Raw genomic sequence first — 15,323 nt, forward strand, 5'->3', positions numbered from 1 at the left:
ATTGTCAATTTGCAAGAAAAGGATGTTGTGGTATTGTACCAGCCACTTCTCTTGCATGTAACCCTAAGTATTAACCACTCCTTTATAGCTTAGAAGCCAAAGCAGCCACCCCTATCCCAGAAGCCAGCTTAATATCAAAAATAGAAATACTGCTTATTTTACGTTTCAAAAGAGTAGGGGAAACAGTCATAAGTATGGTTCATTCCTCTTTTTTAAGAATTGCTGCTGAGCCAACTGAAACACTTGTGCGTAGACAGCTTTAAAAAAAAAATAAAATCAAATGTGGCTAGTCGTTACTTGTTCACATTGCTTATGAACTGACTACCAGCATCTGGCAGCCATAAAGCCCTAGTTTATTTTTCATGGTTTTGAGGTACTGTTTTTTGTTGTTTTTTTTTTTTTTTCTCTGAAGCAGCTCTCTAGCGAATCACCTAAAGCCTATCCATTAGAAGAATAGTTACACCAGTATTTACATTTCTCTGAACTGTGTGTTCAGACCAGCCTTGCTGTAACCAGTCCCTACGTGCTTTGGAATCACTCCTGGTCTTCCTTCTGACAGGAAAAAAGGTCTCCCTCCAGAGGTTGGCTCAGTGTCAGGGTTAAGGTGCACTGGTGAGGATGTGGAGGATGAGGAGGGGAGAACAAAACTAGCTTTGATGGGTAGGAGCGTGTTTCAGTGGAACCAGAGAAAGGGTTTGATACCAAGAGAGCTTCCTTTTTAAAAACCACTGAAAGGATGTGCAATCCATTGCATATAATTGCTTTCTCAGTCAGGGAAAGATCTTTGAAATGTTCTGCCCTTCTCCAGGAAAGGGGAGGAGAAAAACACAGCGTACGCTCGGTTTCCTCAGGCAGACGCTCATTAGTCATTTCTTTGCGGTATTAATCTAGTCACTGCATTCACACTGAAACCTCACATTTCTCCCCACCACCACCACCACCTTTCTGCACAAAGTTTGTTCTTTTCAGATTTACAGGGACCTCTGAAATGCTGGGGGAGTGGCCTGGAGGGGGAAGCAACTCCAATACAGTCACAGAAGCCTGCTGCCTCTCAAGAGACTTCAATGATTTCCATGCTGCCTGAAAAGCTCGACTGACTACCTACTTTCCCTAGTTCTTCTCTGGACCTGTTGTCTGACATGATGCTCTCCCCAAACTCCATCTGGCAGCTTCTGCGCTTAAACTGCTTTTCAAAAGAGCTTTCCTCATGCCAGCTACGCCTGGAGTCACCTCGATCACCCTGCTTTGGCCTCCTGCGCACAGCACAGGCTTGGTCACAGCCTGTGGGCAGCTGACTACAGCTGTAGGCAGAGTAAGCAGCGCTGTTCCCATAGATGGCGGAGGCAGAGTAGAAACGCGAGGACTCGGTTGCAAAATACCAGCTGTTGGTAAGGGACGTAGCCGATGTCTGAGGAGCCAAGATGTCTGAGTGCCAGCCTTTGAGGCCCAGCCCAGCAGCAGACTTTGTCAAATGCTGCTGGCTGGTGGAGAGACCAAACAAGAAGTTTGTTTGGTAGTTGTCTTCCATGCTCCCACTCCGGTGGAGGGGGTACAGGAGCGAACGCTGAGTGGTGGCACTGCTGCTGGCTCTCCCCAGGTGTTGCCGTTTGCTCTGGCTATCCAGCTGCCAGGTGTTCTGGGGTTTCTTGGGAGGGTTTGCTTCCTCTTTATCAGGGCTGGTGTCTGGGGTCTGCTCAGAGACCTCCTGGACAGGGGAAAACTGACACAACTTGGTGCTGCCCTCTAAAGCAGTTGTGTGTTTGTAGTATTCCAGGGTGTCTTCAGAGGAGGCAAAGCCCTGAACCGATGCAGTCACACAGTTGCTACTTGCCGAGTAGGATACAGATTTGATATCCAAAGAAAAGGAGCGCTTCAACCGGTTGCTGTCCTCCACCTTGTCTAGGGAGACATGCAGTCCATTTATGCCCTGTACCAGCGGGCCATCTTCCAGGGGGGACAAGTGCCCGCATGGTGCACTGCCGCAGTCCGTTGGCTTCTGTTCCACGATCTCGGAGGTAGTGGTAATGCACAGCTGGTTAGCAGAGAGACTGCTCTGCCCGCCTTCTGGGACCAACACGTGCTCACTGCTTTTTTCTAAATGCAGAAGTTTCAGCTTACTAATATGTCCAGGCTGACCGCTCTGGTTCTTGATCTTTTTCTCAAAGTCCAGAAGCTGTCCCAGAAAGTTGAAGTTGGGAGAAATGGTTGGCCTTTTTTCTTTCACAAATCTGGAAAGAGGGGACAAATGAAATAAGAATTAATTTAACAATCTGCCGCTCAGACATGAGATAACCCTAGAATGTGAATGTGAATGTGAATGTTAACAGCCTAATCTTAACTTGTTAGAATGCCTGGACTAAGGTTCAGTCAAGCACAGGAAACACGGATGAAAAAGAAAAAAAAGGCAGCTTTAAAACAAGATAATCCTGGATGCTCTCAATTCTCTCTGCAGCTTACTTAAAGGTAGCTAAAAAAGGGAAAAGAAAGCATTCTTTTTACCTCTTTATGATGTCCACAACAAGGTTTGAGGGAATCATTTCCCGTATTTTATTTTACCAGTGGGATCGGTAATATACCTCGGTTTCTGACCAGAGTTAAGAGCTCCTCAAGTTCTGCGTGAACAGTGTCAGAGCTCTAGCCAAGAGACCTTGGCCTCCCCTGCACTACAGAAAGTGGACCATCTTCCCCACTGTTCAAAAGGATAAAACCTCATGTTCCTTTCACCTCTCTCATCCTCTTGTTATAACAGTGAGTGCTTCCTACACCCTGTTTATCTTTGTCAGGCAAGACAAAGAGCTCTGATATATGCTGACCTTATACAGCAAATGCCAGCGATTTCTACCATACACTGGTATTGACCACTGATACGATAATCAAAAAGAAAAACAGAAAGGAGCAAATGCAGCATTAAAACAGAAATGCTCTCTCCAGCTCTGTAGGTGTTCAGCAGTAAAGGGCAGCAGTATTATCAAACCACTGGAAGAGTTAACCTCCTTTTGAGTCCTGTAGGAAGCAGCCTGACTTGCATACATGTGCCAATCTAAGCGTGCACTTACATACTCGGTTGAATATGGACAAGGTGCAACTCATACTTAAAATGTTTTCCTGAACCAGGACTCTAAATGTATGAAAGACTTAAGCATTAGATGTCATGTCATATACTTCAAAGTTAAATACAAAAGCAATACTTCCCACCTGTCTGATTTGCAGTATAGCTAAATAAGTACTCTTTGCTTTTTACAGGGTGTAAAACAGAAAGCTGCCCAATCCTTCCTCCTTTAGGTTTTTTTTTTAAAGCATTCCTGGAACTATGAAGGTACTAGATGACAAGGGAATTAACAAGGGAAGAAACCCTGAAGAGCTAAATCTAGTACAAACACACATATAATGTATCACTGGGAAAATTAAATATTATTAAAAGCAAAAAAGTCTCTCTGGGGATGTGTACAGAAGGTGAGTGTGCAGTCATTAAAAACATAATGAAAAATATTCAAAGGTATACTTGTGCATATGTGTATACATAGCACAAATGCAAGCAAGGACATGAAAAATACCAAACAAAACTTACATTTTTTTTAATTATTTTTTTTTTAAGTTGCCAAACAACAAACAATAGTAGGAATAGTTGAGCTGATGTGATGACCTGGAAGATAAGATTGCACAAAGTGATAGTGGAAACTTCCGCCGTGAAGTGCCAAGACTGGCAAATGGAGAAAACTATTAAGTTTCAGAGGAGGTTATTCAGCTGGATCTCACAGCATTGAATTTGGGGGCTTTTATTCCAGCGTAAGCAGTTAGCTCATAAGAATTTATATAACCTTCATTCTTTTCCAGTCAAAGCCTAGTTGTACTTGGATTTGTTATTTAAAGCAAGATCCCTCTGGTCAACACTGCCATTTCTGGCCTGTGTTCTGGTAGGCTCTCCAAACCTCTGTTCCTTCCACTTTCTCCTTGTATCACACCACAAATTTAGTCCTAAATTTAAAATTAGCGTTTTAAAAAACGAAAAGGATACAAGAAGGTCGGCTGGATCCCCCCAAGAAGTTTAAAGGTTTTGCAAACTTTTTCATTTCAAAATGCATACTCTTTTTTTTTCCAATTGAAAAAAATACATAACATTTGATTCTGATGTTTGTTTCCCTTGTATCATCCATCATACAAAAGAAAAGATTAAAAACATTTATTTCCTCAGGTCCTTCACTTCAAATGAGTGTCACCTTTTTTTTTTTTTTTTGGTAATAGTGTCAGACAAACATTTTATCTAGTGACTTTCAATTAAGTCAGAGAAAAGTATTTTTCTTTCAAGCTTTGCCAACAAGAGATCCCAAACCAATGAGTGAAATGTGCTTCAGACTGTTCTCACTAAGCCATATCAAAGGAAACATAGCAAAATAGAATCTAAATTTCACAGTTGTTCAGTATTAACAGTGCAAATTAAAAAAGGCCTATGATGATTAATCCTTCACACTCAGTTGACACTTCTGGTTAAGAAACAAACTAGAATTTAATGCAGAGATTTCACAGAGTAATTTAGAAGCAGCACTTTTAGAAGTTCCCCAAAGCATGTGCATTTTAGAAGTGTTTAGTACTCTACAGCTCTAACCTCCAGACCACTACAGCCTGAGACAAGACAGGTTTTTTTAGTGACTCAAGCTCATACCTCGCACAGTATCCATCCACGTCCACTAATTCATCCATATTATCCGTACCTGTGTAACTGTGAGTTTTCACCTACGCCTCTTAACCAAATCTGTATCACCATACATGTTGAAATTACCGCACAACACCAAACTGTCAGCAGGCTCTAGCAAGAAATGGTGGAAAATTTCTAAAGGCAATGGGAAATTGCCTCTTACATGCACCTTTTTCACTGCATACATAATTATGTTCATCAGCTTAAAAGAAAATGCCCCATGGAAATCACACTCCACAAGGGACTGTCAAATCTTTCTGTCCTCATCGGTGTTTGAGAGACAGTAGTAGCAAATACAGTAGTGATTTGAAAGGTACTCCTCGCCACCTGCTCCAGCGCAATTGTTGAAATTGCCTTTGCACCATGCGTGTTACAGCAATGCATCAGCTGTGCCAACTAGCACATAATGCTCATTAAAAGAAAACCATCATTTTCTGTACAACACAACAAAGCAGGTTGTTAAATGAAATAGAGAAGTCACCGTACACTGCAACTGCGCCACCTGGAATCTAGTAAAGGGCTCACAATCCAAGTACAGAAATGTGGGATTTGAAAGGTTAAAAGAGAGGGGTGTGGGAGGGTGGTCCCACAAAAATTCCCTGATGCCACAAAGAGCTAACACCTCAAAATACTTTCCGGTTAGGTTTAATAGCAACAAAGAAGCTTTCTTAATTCCTAGACATTTCACCTGCAGGCAGTTCTTTGAGAGCATTACTAAATACCAAACTGAAGTCAACAGCTCCAGCCTAGCTGGAGTGACTATAAATATCATCGGTTCTCTTTCTTTAACCCTATCCATTCCATTCTCTCTCTGACTTAGAAGCTATTGTTGTATGTGTGGTATAGCTCTGACCATGTATGTACATACGTACACATTTAATAAGCAGTTTAAATTCCAGGTATTTGCCTACTCGGAGTAATGACCAACATTAACATTTTGCAGATGGGGAATTAATATTAGGTGTGTGATGTCTACACAACACCACTAATTTGTTTATGGAGGAAGCCTACATTTAAAACAAGAGTGTGCAGAGGACCGGATAAAATAACATGTCTGCTTCTACCCTTGGTCATACAAGCTTTAATTCTTCACCTTAAAAACAAGCCAACAGGCACAAGAATTAATATGATAGGAAAAATTCTCCTTACCTGTAAGCTTCGTCTAAGGACATATCCATTCTCTTCATGATATATGCAATGGCAATTGTGGCAGAGCGAGATATTCCAGCTAAACAGTGCACTAACACATGGCCATTTGATGCTTTTGCTTTTTCTGCATAGCAAAGAAATTGGCAGGTGTCACACTCAGCAGCATTAGACCATGATGAAAAGTTTGCAAAGAAAGCAATGTTATTTAAAATTGTTCAAAATGTCCAAATTAACTGCTAATTGCAAACTTCATCGAAGCTTTAAACAAAAATCACTTCTTTTCTCTAGCACTGTATAGCATTGAGTATAGAAAAAGCAAGGGACTACACACAGGAAACACTGCAGTTACAGCATACTGCATTTTAACGTGCACATAAACAAACCTTTTCAGATGTCTGGTGAAGGTGATTGTTTCTAATTTTATATGCAAGTAAAAAGCAAGCATTCACGGTGGAACAATTTGGCCTGTTCAAATTTGGCTAGCTCACTTCTCAAAGCTAAAGACAGGATCTGTATGTCAAATTTTCTAATTCACTCTCTGCAGGCATATATCAGGCATCTACCAGGTTGCCAGAAAGCAGAGTTGTGTTCTTTAAAAGTGTCTTTGTTCCTCAAGTGCTGGAACACGCAGCGTCAGCATCTCCTTATATTATTTTGCTTCTGTGCCTATCAAGTGATGGTGATCGTGTATGTAGATCCTTAGGGTATTTTCATACCTCCCAGAAAGCGTTTAGGTCTTCTCCAGCCAAAACAGCAAGGCAGACACACAAAAGAATCCAGAAACTGTTTTAGAGACAGGATTTAAGTTTTCTCTCACCTATAAAATCAACCGATTTATCCAACCAAGGCAAAATTTTCTCACAAAAACTGTCATTCACAGGCACTCTCAGGAAATGAGACTCTGGAATAAAATCAGGCTTTGGACAAGTATTGCTGGCGTTTAGTACGTAGCCAATATCATTCTGCTGCATCAGCTCCTAGGAAAAAGAGGAAGATTAAGCCCAAAGAAGTCAAATGGTACCTTTGGCACATTACAAAGAAACTGTGAACCCAAAGCACATCATAAAGCTAAAACCCAAACTGGAATTCATGTTGGAATTGCTCCAGGTGTTACAGGCATTCTTTTTTGGAAAAACAACCCACCACCAAACTTTCTCAGCTTTTAATTCTTCAAGAAGCTTTTAATGAGACACCCAGTATGTCCAAATAACATACGGACTGCAAACCTCATACAAAATAAGTTAACAAAGAACAGAAATAATGGTAGAATACTTTCTGCTACTATGGAGCATCACTTCCAAGAGAAACAATTTTTTTTTGCTACTTTGGTTTAAATTCTTACCATGCAAGCCGACAACATAACTGAACACTTCCCACGTGTAGTTTGCTGGCCTGAGTAAGTGTTTTCTGCATCATGTGTAAAACTGAGGTTGCCCTATCACAGATATTGGCGAGAAATATGAAATGAAACTGATACCTCCTGCAGTCACCTGTTAAAGTATCTGGGACTTCCTTGCTTCTAAGGCAATGGTGCAAAACTCACTCAAAACCTTGAGAAAAAGAGCTGAGTAAGAGCTGAAGACCTTGAATTAGACCATTTTCACATAGCACTAACTGCAGTTTTACAGGAGTTCTGCTTTGTGGTTTATGATTTAGTTGCTCATATTTCAGTTTTAAGTCTTTGGTGCTCTGGCATCTCAGAGATTATCACAGCAACAAGCAAAGAGACGCAAAGTATAAGAAATAACTGGGCTTTTTAAATAAGTCAATTTTCATGATTACAAATAATAAAAAAAGACACCTCTTTTCTGCACCTTGCCATACTCTTTGTATTGAGAGTTGTGCAAAGTAGTACCTGATGCAGTCGGTACCTTAGTGGGAAACGTGAAACAAGTACTAGAAAACTGGAGACAGCTCTACCAAAACCATCCAGTCTCCTGCAAGTAAACATCTTGCCACACAAAAGCAATTAAGCAGGTTGGAGTAATACTGACCAAACATCTCTTCTGGCTCAGATATGGTTCGGCAGTAAGTGACCTGCAATAATATGCCTGGAGAGGAGTTAGACCGAATATAAACATTGGGGAGCTTTTGGCCAGATTTCTATGGAAACTAATGTCTGAAACTAAACTGAAATATAAAAAGAGCCAAAAAAGAAATCTGATTTTAATTCTTTTGCTTTTATAGCAATTATATAAAAAAATGAAAAACTATGTCAATCCATGGGAGCAGTAGCAAGAATGAGTTCTTATACTGCAGATTTCAACTGGAGGTCTACCAGTATGAGATGACAGTCATGAAGTCGAAGGGCCACTTCTATCCCGTATGTATTTTTTCTGCAAGCGTAAAGATGTTTTGGTGAAGAGAAACAGGGATATGGCTATTTAACTGAAGAGCCAGAAGTCTTATCTTGTTCAAATCAGAGCAGTTTAAATGATGTCTGATATTTAGTATACAGGTACACCACATGTATGTGACTGTGTATGTAGAAGGGATGAATACTCTCACACACACGTATGTGTTCATAAATTAAATGTTGAGTCAGAACAAAGGACTGCAGAGAAGGGAATCTACCCTCAGTCATTTTCAGAGGGAAGTGTATACAACTGATAGGGACTGCATTTTAAACAGGGAATTTACATGAATTTCTGCTAGTGAGCTGAATTCTGTTGTCTGGAACAAAATGAGCAGCTCCTCCAAACTTTCATCCAAGTCCCTCACATCAGCACATTCAGGGGTGCCTGAAGGCGTGGGCATCTTAAACTATTGAACATACATTATATTGTAAACATACCTATTCAAGGGGAACAGGAGATGACCAGATACTTGCAAAGCAAATCATCAGAAATACAATTTGCAGCAATGGTCAAAAAAGGAAGAAAAAAAAAAAAAAAAAAAGAAAAAAGGGGCCTAGATGTGTCAAAATAAGCTCTCAGCCTTACTGCTTCTTACCCTGCTAGTTTCCTAGGTCACTCTCCCAGTAAAGCTCAGCTTCTCATCAGTGACAACAAACTCCAGTATGTCACTGATTTCCCACTCTCCCTTCACATCTCCCCAACTTAACCAGCAAGCTCTCTTCAGCCCTGCATGTCTTTCACAGCCGACTACATCGCACCTTCCTTTACTATATATTTAGCTCTCACACACCAATAGACCTAAAAGTTTAAAAGCAGGAGCGCTGTAAGGAAGTGGGGGAATATTTGGAATTATCCAGAGAGGGAAGGTATGGGGAATGGGGTTCTTGGCATAGGGGACTACCTACCACCAGACCTGCAGTATCTTAATGTGTTCAAGGGAGAACCTGATCGCCAGCATCACTGCCTCACTGTCCTGAGCTACCCAGCTTTCCCCTTCTAGGGCCCCAAGCTCTTCAGCATCAACTTCTGTAAAATAAATATCTGATTTAGATAATTTGAAACACTGCCCCCAGAGCAGCTCATCTACTGTTGTTGCTGCTTGAAGGTGAGTGAGGACTGAAATAGTAGGGACATGCACGTTTGCTCAGAATATAGCTGAGGGATGCTGGGAGAATGATGATCAGTTTAGAAGAATAGAAAACCGTATTATTTCTTTTAAAGCGTAAGTGCTGGTGGGCCGCACAGCCCAACCATCATGATTCCACAGTTATGCAAGGTTTTTGATGTGGAATTGATTATTCAAATGGGAACAAGAAGGCTGCAGACGCCAAGTCTGAAATCTCCGAGCCAAAAAAACACCCAAAAATGTGTTAGTGCTTGTCTTTGAGACTAAGGTTAAAGAAAGAAGTTATGCTTCCATCTGTTCTAAAGTATCAATCATTCCCTGTGCAACACACTCCAATATACTAACCATAACAGTGCCTTCATTGTAAGGCACCCAAGAGGAAGAAGTGAATTATGATGGGAGGAAGATACAGAAATCCTAATACTAACAGCTTTGTGAAAAGAAGGTAAATGCTCTTTTGTCAGCTTATTTACATTTTATGACTTGTTTAATCTGAAAATTAATGGCACCCTAAAATGTTATTTTGTTCCAGGAAATAAAATCCAGGTCTGGAAGAAAAGAAAGAGAATAGTTAGGTAAGTAGCAAAGCAGATAGTACCAGTTTAAATGCTGGTACAAAACATGAGATGTAAGTAGGAGGCTTTTTCAGGCCCATAACCGCAACACATTTTTTTCCTGTTATACTAACTTCCAGAAAGGACACTGTTACTGTAAAAATTCAGGTTAGTTTGTCTTTCTTTCACAAAGAGCAACAAGGATCTGTAAAAGTAAGTACTCTCTTGCAATGCCACCAATATATCACACTGAGATAACCACTAATATATCACATCGAGACTCAAAAAGTGAAATGAACTTTTCTGTTCTATGAAGAACTTTTTAGTATTTTAAGACTGAAAAAAAATATTATGAACATTTGCAGTATTAAGCATTTAGAAAGCAATCTGTAAAGCAAAAACACAAAGAACCTCCTATGACTTTTCTGAAGTAATCATTATTTTTGCTGAAGGATACAAACCAAGCATTTGTGTTTGCATATAGTTCAAAAATAACGCATTATCAGCAGAGGTATTAATGGCAAATAGTGTCTGTATTCTTAAAAGGTCATGAATACAGATTGTCCTGCACCAAGACAAGCATTTCCCTACCCATGCAGTCAGAGATAAGCCTATAAAGATCCTGAAAAGATAAGCTCGCCTTGGCAAAACATCTTTAAATCGTCAGGTTGAACAGTAGTGTAGATTAAGAGTTCTTTTTGCAGGTATTTTTGAGACATTTGAATTTTAGAGAAATCAGTATGTCTGGTCAATGGAATAAATCCTGGGAACTCACAGATAGCATCTGAAGGCAAAAATAAAGTCAACTTATACAACTACATCTTAATAGTTTTGGGAATCATACTAGAATTTTCCGGAAAATTATTTAAAAAAAAATAAATGTGGACTTGAATAAAAAAACCAAACCTATTCTAATCTTAACAGAAGGTTGACGACTTGTCCCCAGTAGCCAACAAACCAGCAAGGCCATTAAACCAGAGCATGCAAATGTAACTACTTAACAGCTCCTGGACTGTCCTAACAGAGACAGAACTTTGCTACTTACCCCTGTTTTTTGTTTCGCACTCCTTTTGAATGTTCGTCGCTTCCCAGCTTTCTTACCATGTATTGGTATTTTTGGACACTCATTATAGTAAGAGACACCCTCCTTGCTCTCCCCCAATACCCCTGGTGTAGGATCCAGGATCCCCCAGAAGCAAAGCAAGCAGCAGAGCTCTGCCAGTTTTGTTTCTAGCATGTTGATCTCTAGCTACCGCTAACTTTGAGCTGAATCAAGAAACTGATTCAACCCAGGAAAATGGGAGTTGCCAACAGCCAGGAAAACATTGAGTGGATTTGAAGAGGCAGAAATCATAATCTGTTCCTACAGTTTCTTTAAGTTACTAAAGGTACCAATATTAAAGATGGAAGCCATTTCAGATTTTCCACAGGCAGTCACTGAAACGGAAGAGGTAAGATAAGCTACCAAGACACTAAGGTATACTTTGGTGCAGCAAACAATTGACATGCCCAGAAGAATGCATTGCATGCTATTTCTTCAAAGAAAGAGGACAAAGGTACAAGCAACAAGCAGATTTGAAGTCGTAAGATGTGTTTTTGTCCTTAAACAGGTAAGAAACCTAAAAGGTGCCTCATTCATCTATGGAAGAACTTCCAAAAGATTGATTGTCAAGGATAACACCAGGCAATAAAAACTTACCAAACCTTCTGTGGATTATGTGCTGTCGTTTTTGTGGTTCTCCATAAAAAAATTGGGAAACACAGCAATCCTTGGTCATAACTCTTAAGAATACATGAGGAAGTACAAATCTGACCAACTCCTGGGGGTCCTACATTAATTCTAAAGTAGCTGCAGCGCTTCCTGATGTCTGATGGACACATGCCGAAATGATAACAAGATTGTAGATTAATAGGCAAGAGAGCCTCCACCAGCTCTAAACTCTTCCTTTAGATGTCTCTGCCACACTCAGGGCTCACCAGCAGTAGTTGCAGTTTTAGCCTGCTCCGGCTCTATAATGAAATTCCTGACCACTGCTACCACTTGGATTCTTTTCCTGGTGAGGCACACACACCGTGCCTGTGCCTAACACCTATTCATAGGCACCAATTTCCTGCAAGGAAAGGGAACAGCCTCTTTCATTCCTCTGGGATCATTCACTACTTAAAAGCCACAGCACTGGAGTTCCAGTCACATCTCAAATGAAGTAGCACACCCCTGGCTCTGGAGGAGAACACGGAGAACAAGGAGCCCCCTCACTCCCACTGTGACCTAGGATAGCACTTGCCATTCACACATTGAAACAAACAGCATAAAAGCATCTTTCTAATACTCAGCCATTCAATGCAAGGGATTTTTTTTTTTTTTTAATCACTTAGTTCCTGCTGTCTTTTGTCTGGGGACCACAAATTACTTTTGTGGTAGGAAAAGTAGTAAGTTGCTTTAACATCCATCATAGGTGAATCAAGTTTGAATTGCTGACTTGCTACCTGGCAGTAAAGACACAGAAGATTTTAAAGGACAAAGTAAGCACAGTGACTGCTGACTCTCCTCCATGCAAAAGATTTTTCTGTGTGCTCTGATTCCATAATTGCTTTCTACATGATTGCTTGTGTGTCAAAGATCCACTTAGGACAATTGTGAAAAATCAAAAAATAGCCTGTTAATGGCCAGACTGGGATGGAGTGAAAGTAGAAGAAACCAGTGAAAGTTATGATAATGGTCAAGGTATATGAATTTGATCCAATTACAGGACTATTAGGATAGTTCCTGTCTTAAGCTTTATACATGGACAAAAAACATACACATAATTAAGGCAATATGCTAGGGTGAAGCACTCCTCCCCTCTCCCCCATCCATGTATTTAATGCCAACTTACGAAGGCTGTTGGAGATTCAACTAATAAATAGACTGTCAGATAACACGGGAGGCAAGCAGGCACACGCAGCACAAGTAATAAAAATTCCCTTGCAAAGGGACCCAAGATGCAGATTGTAAGCAATATGAGTTGGTCTCCTCATGGAGGCAAACATCTGTGGATATACATAGGAATTATATATTTGAACAATTCGAGAGAAGCTCTTTTAGACATCTGGTAGTCCAGCACCCTACAAGTGCTATATCTGATGACTTTGCAGACTATTTTAAGTATACCAAAATAACCTGGGCTATTCTTTAGGAACAGAAATTATTAAATGCACATGTATTTAGAAACAGTAAAAGTTTCTTAGTGCAGTGCTACCATAAAAGCTTGTTTTAAGTGATCCCACTGATTGTCCAGGTCTGAACATTTTATTAGGTGTACAAAGATTTGTTTGCAGCGGTCCCTCATTATACAATTCATGGTATTTAAGTGCTATTTTTTCCAGCACTTGAAGGAAATACCAAAAACCAGACAATCTTCCTTTGTCCTACTGTATTCATTAACATCCAAGACTGGCCAAAACAAACCAGTCAGAGCTATACACAGGAAACCACCTCACCTGCTGTAATGGCAGATCTGATAGTTTGCTGTTGGTTGATAGGTTACTGAGGAAGGTTCCCTATCACCTCTGAGATGAAGGAGAGGAGACCAGGTTTCATATTACATGACACGTGGATTAATTAAATGTTCTGCCTATCATTAGCTCCCACATAGCTTTCCATGGCTTATGCACAGACAGTTATTATCTATATCTAGTTTAGATGTTTTATAGCTGTAATGATGTGGTATGATAGAAGCATGGACAAAGACACCTGGAAATTATACACTCATCCAAGTAAACAATATGACACCCAGAACGCTCACCTTGTTGAGGACATCCCGCTGACACCCAAGATAGAGATGAGGAAGGATTCTGGTTGGGCCAATGTTGGAGACAGGTAGGCAGGGTTGAGAAATGCAAGTAGGGACGAGTGTGGATTTTCCTTCACAGAGAAGAGCTGGAGAACTCAGCAAATCCACCTGTCAGAAGAACAGTATGTATTTAATTTACATGCAGTGTTGTAGGCACTGGTGCCCATACCAGTTCTTGGAAAGCAGCATTTATTGCAGGAGATGGGGAAGCATTTAAGGAGCAGCAGGAAAGCCTTAACAGAAGAACTGTATGTGTGCCTCTTCCAGAGGTGCGGAACCATCCCTCACAGCAGGCAAGGCATGGCTTCTTATTCCCACTGTCTGGAATGTTTATTTCTCTCTCTCTCGCTCTCCATGCCTCGGAAGTTTTTGATGCTTCTTCCCATTCTTAACGATATGTGGAAATAAGACTTTAAAAAACCAGCCAGAACACCCACCACACCAAAAGCGCACACACCTTTTCCTCTCCGCCCCAGCAAGCTATTTTCTAAACACCTCCTTCTCCTGTATTAGGTCTATAATTACACTTCATTAAGAAAAAGTCATGTTTATTCAGTTTGGTAAAAGCATCAATATGTGGTTATCAACGTTTACTTTTAAAATCCTACATTATTATTTTCTGCGCTGCTCCATAATTTCATCCAACACAGTAAGAGGTTTCATATTTCAAAACCATACCAAGCCAAGGCTTCTCCATCTCAAGGGGGGCAGGTGAGGCGGAGGGGGGGACTACAGGGGAAGACTTCACCCAGCCATGGGCTCACCTAGCAAATCACCACGAGTCTCTACTCCCTTTACTGCTAGCTGGTTCTTCATCTCCACCCTACCCATATTATGGCTCCAAAACATTTTCATTACCGTTTCCCACCACTGCATTGAACCACTCAGAAAAACTAGAGTGGGATGACTCATAACACATTTAAATCCACCTAAAATCCCAGTGGCCATCAAAAATGCTCCTAGGCTGTTTCACCGTCAGCGTGGCACAGCTGCTATGGAACATGAAGGGAATAAAAAGTGAGGCTGAGGCTGCTCTAGACGCAAATACATACAATGCAGCTCAAGCTCCATTTCTTTTTCTTGCTCAGTTAGTTCCCGGTTCCCTCCTATCACAAGGGCTGTGTTATAAATCTGTGCTACCAACTGTGGTCCAACTGGCCTTACCCACAGTTAGAAAACAAAACCGAAGAAACCTCCAATGACAAACTTAGAGTTTGACTAAACGTGTTCTCACAAAAGCTAGCTAGCTTTTTCCAAGCCTAGCTAAACCCCAAGCTCAGCTCATTCTCATACTTCATCTTTGCAAACTAGACTGAAGAAGAACTGCAGGCAGCTGCTTAAATCAGTATGTTATAAGCATTTCTTGGCTGTTTTCACCAATTATCAGCCAAACAGTAAGGGTGAAAGGCACAAACCATACTGAAAGTCCCCAACTATTTCCTCACCTTAAAGCACTGAGACAAGTGGAATTTTAAGTGAAGGAAGAGTAATTATAACCTGTTCAGAACGAGGCACCTTTTTATCATCAAGGAAGTGAAGTATTAACATGCTAAATCTGCCAAATGCTATGTTCACTATTATTACAGTTTGAAGATATGAATTAAAATTATT

The 15,323-nt window shown here is 40.6% G+C and overlaps 1 protein-coding gene across 1 annotated transcript in view; it reads right to left on the reverse strand.

Moving 5' to 3' along the window:
- Positions 1–1,051: 1,051 nt before the first annotated feature.
- Positions 1,052–15,323, reverse strand: part of DUSP16 (dual specificity phosphatase 16) — a 29,234-nt gene continuing 14,962 nt past the window's right edge. Inside the window, 5 exon segments of the mRNA XM_009879734.1 lie at positions 1,052–2,228; positions 5,843–5,966; positions 6,660–6,819; positions 13,665–13,794; positions 13,796–13,820. Coding sequence (XP_009878036.1) covers positions 1,052–2,228; positions 5,843–5,966; positions 6,660–6,819; positions 13,665–13,794; positions 13,796–13,820 — 1,616 coding nt within the window.

This window comes from Charadrius vociferus, unplaced genomic scaffold (assembly GCF_000708025.1).
Source record: "Charadrius vociferus isolate BGI_N301 unplaced genomic scaffold, ASM70802v2 scaffold90, whole genome shotgun sequence".
In the NCBI taxonomy this organism is placed as follows: domain Eukaryota; kingdom Metazoa; phylum Chordata; class Aves; order Charadriiformes; family Charadriidae; genus Charadrius; species Charadrius vociferus.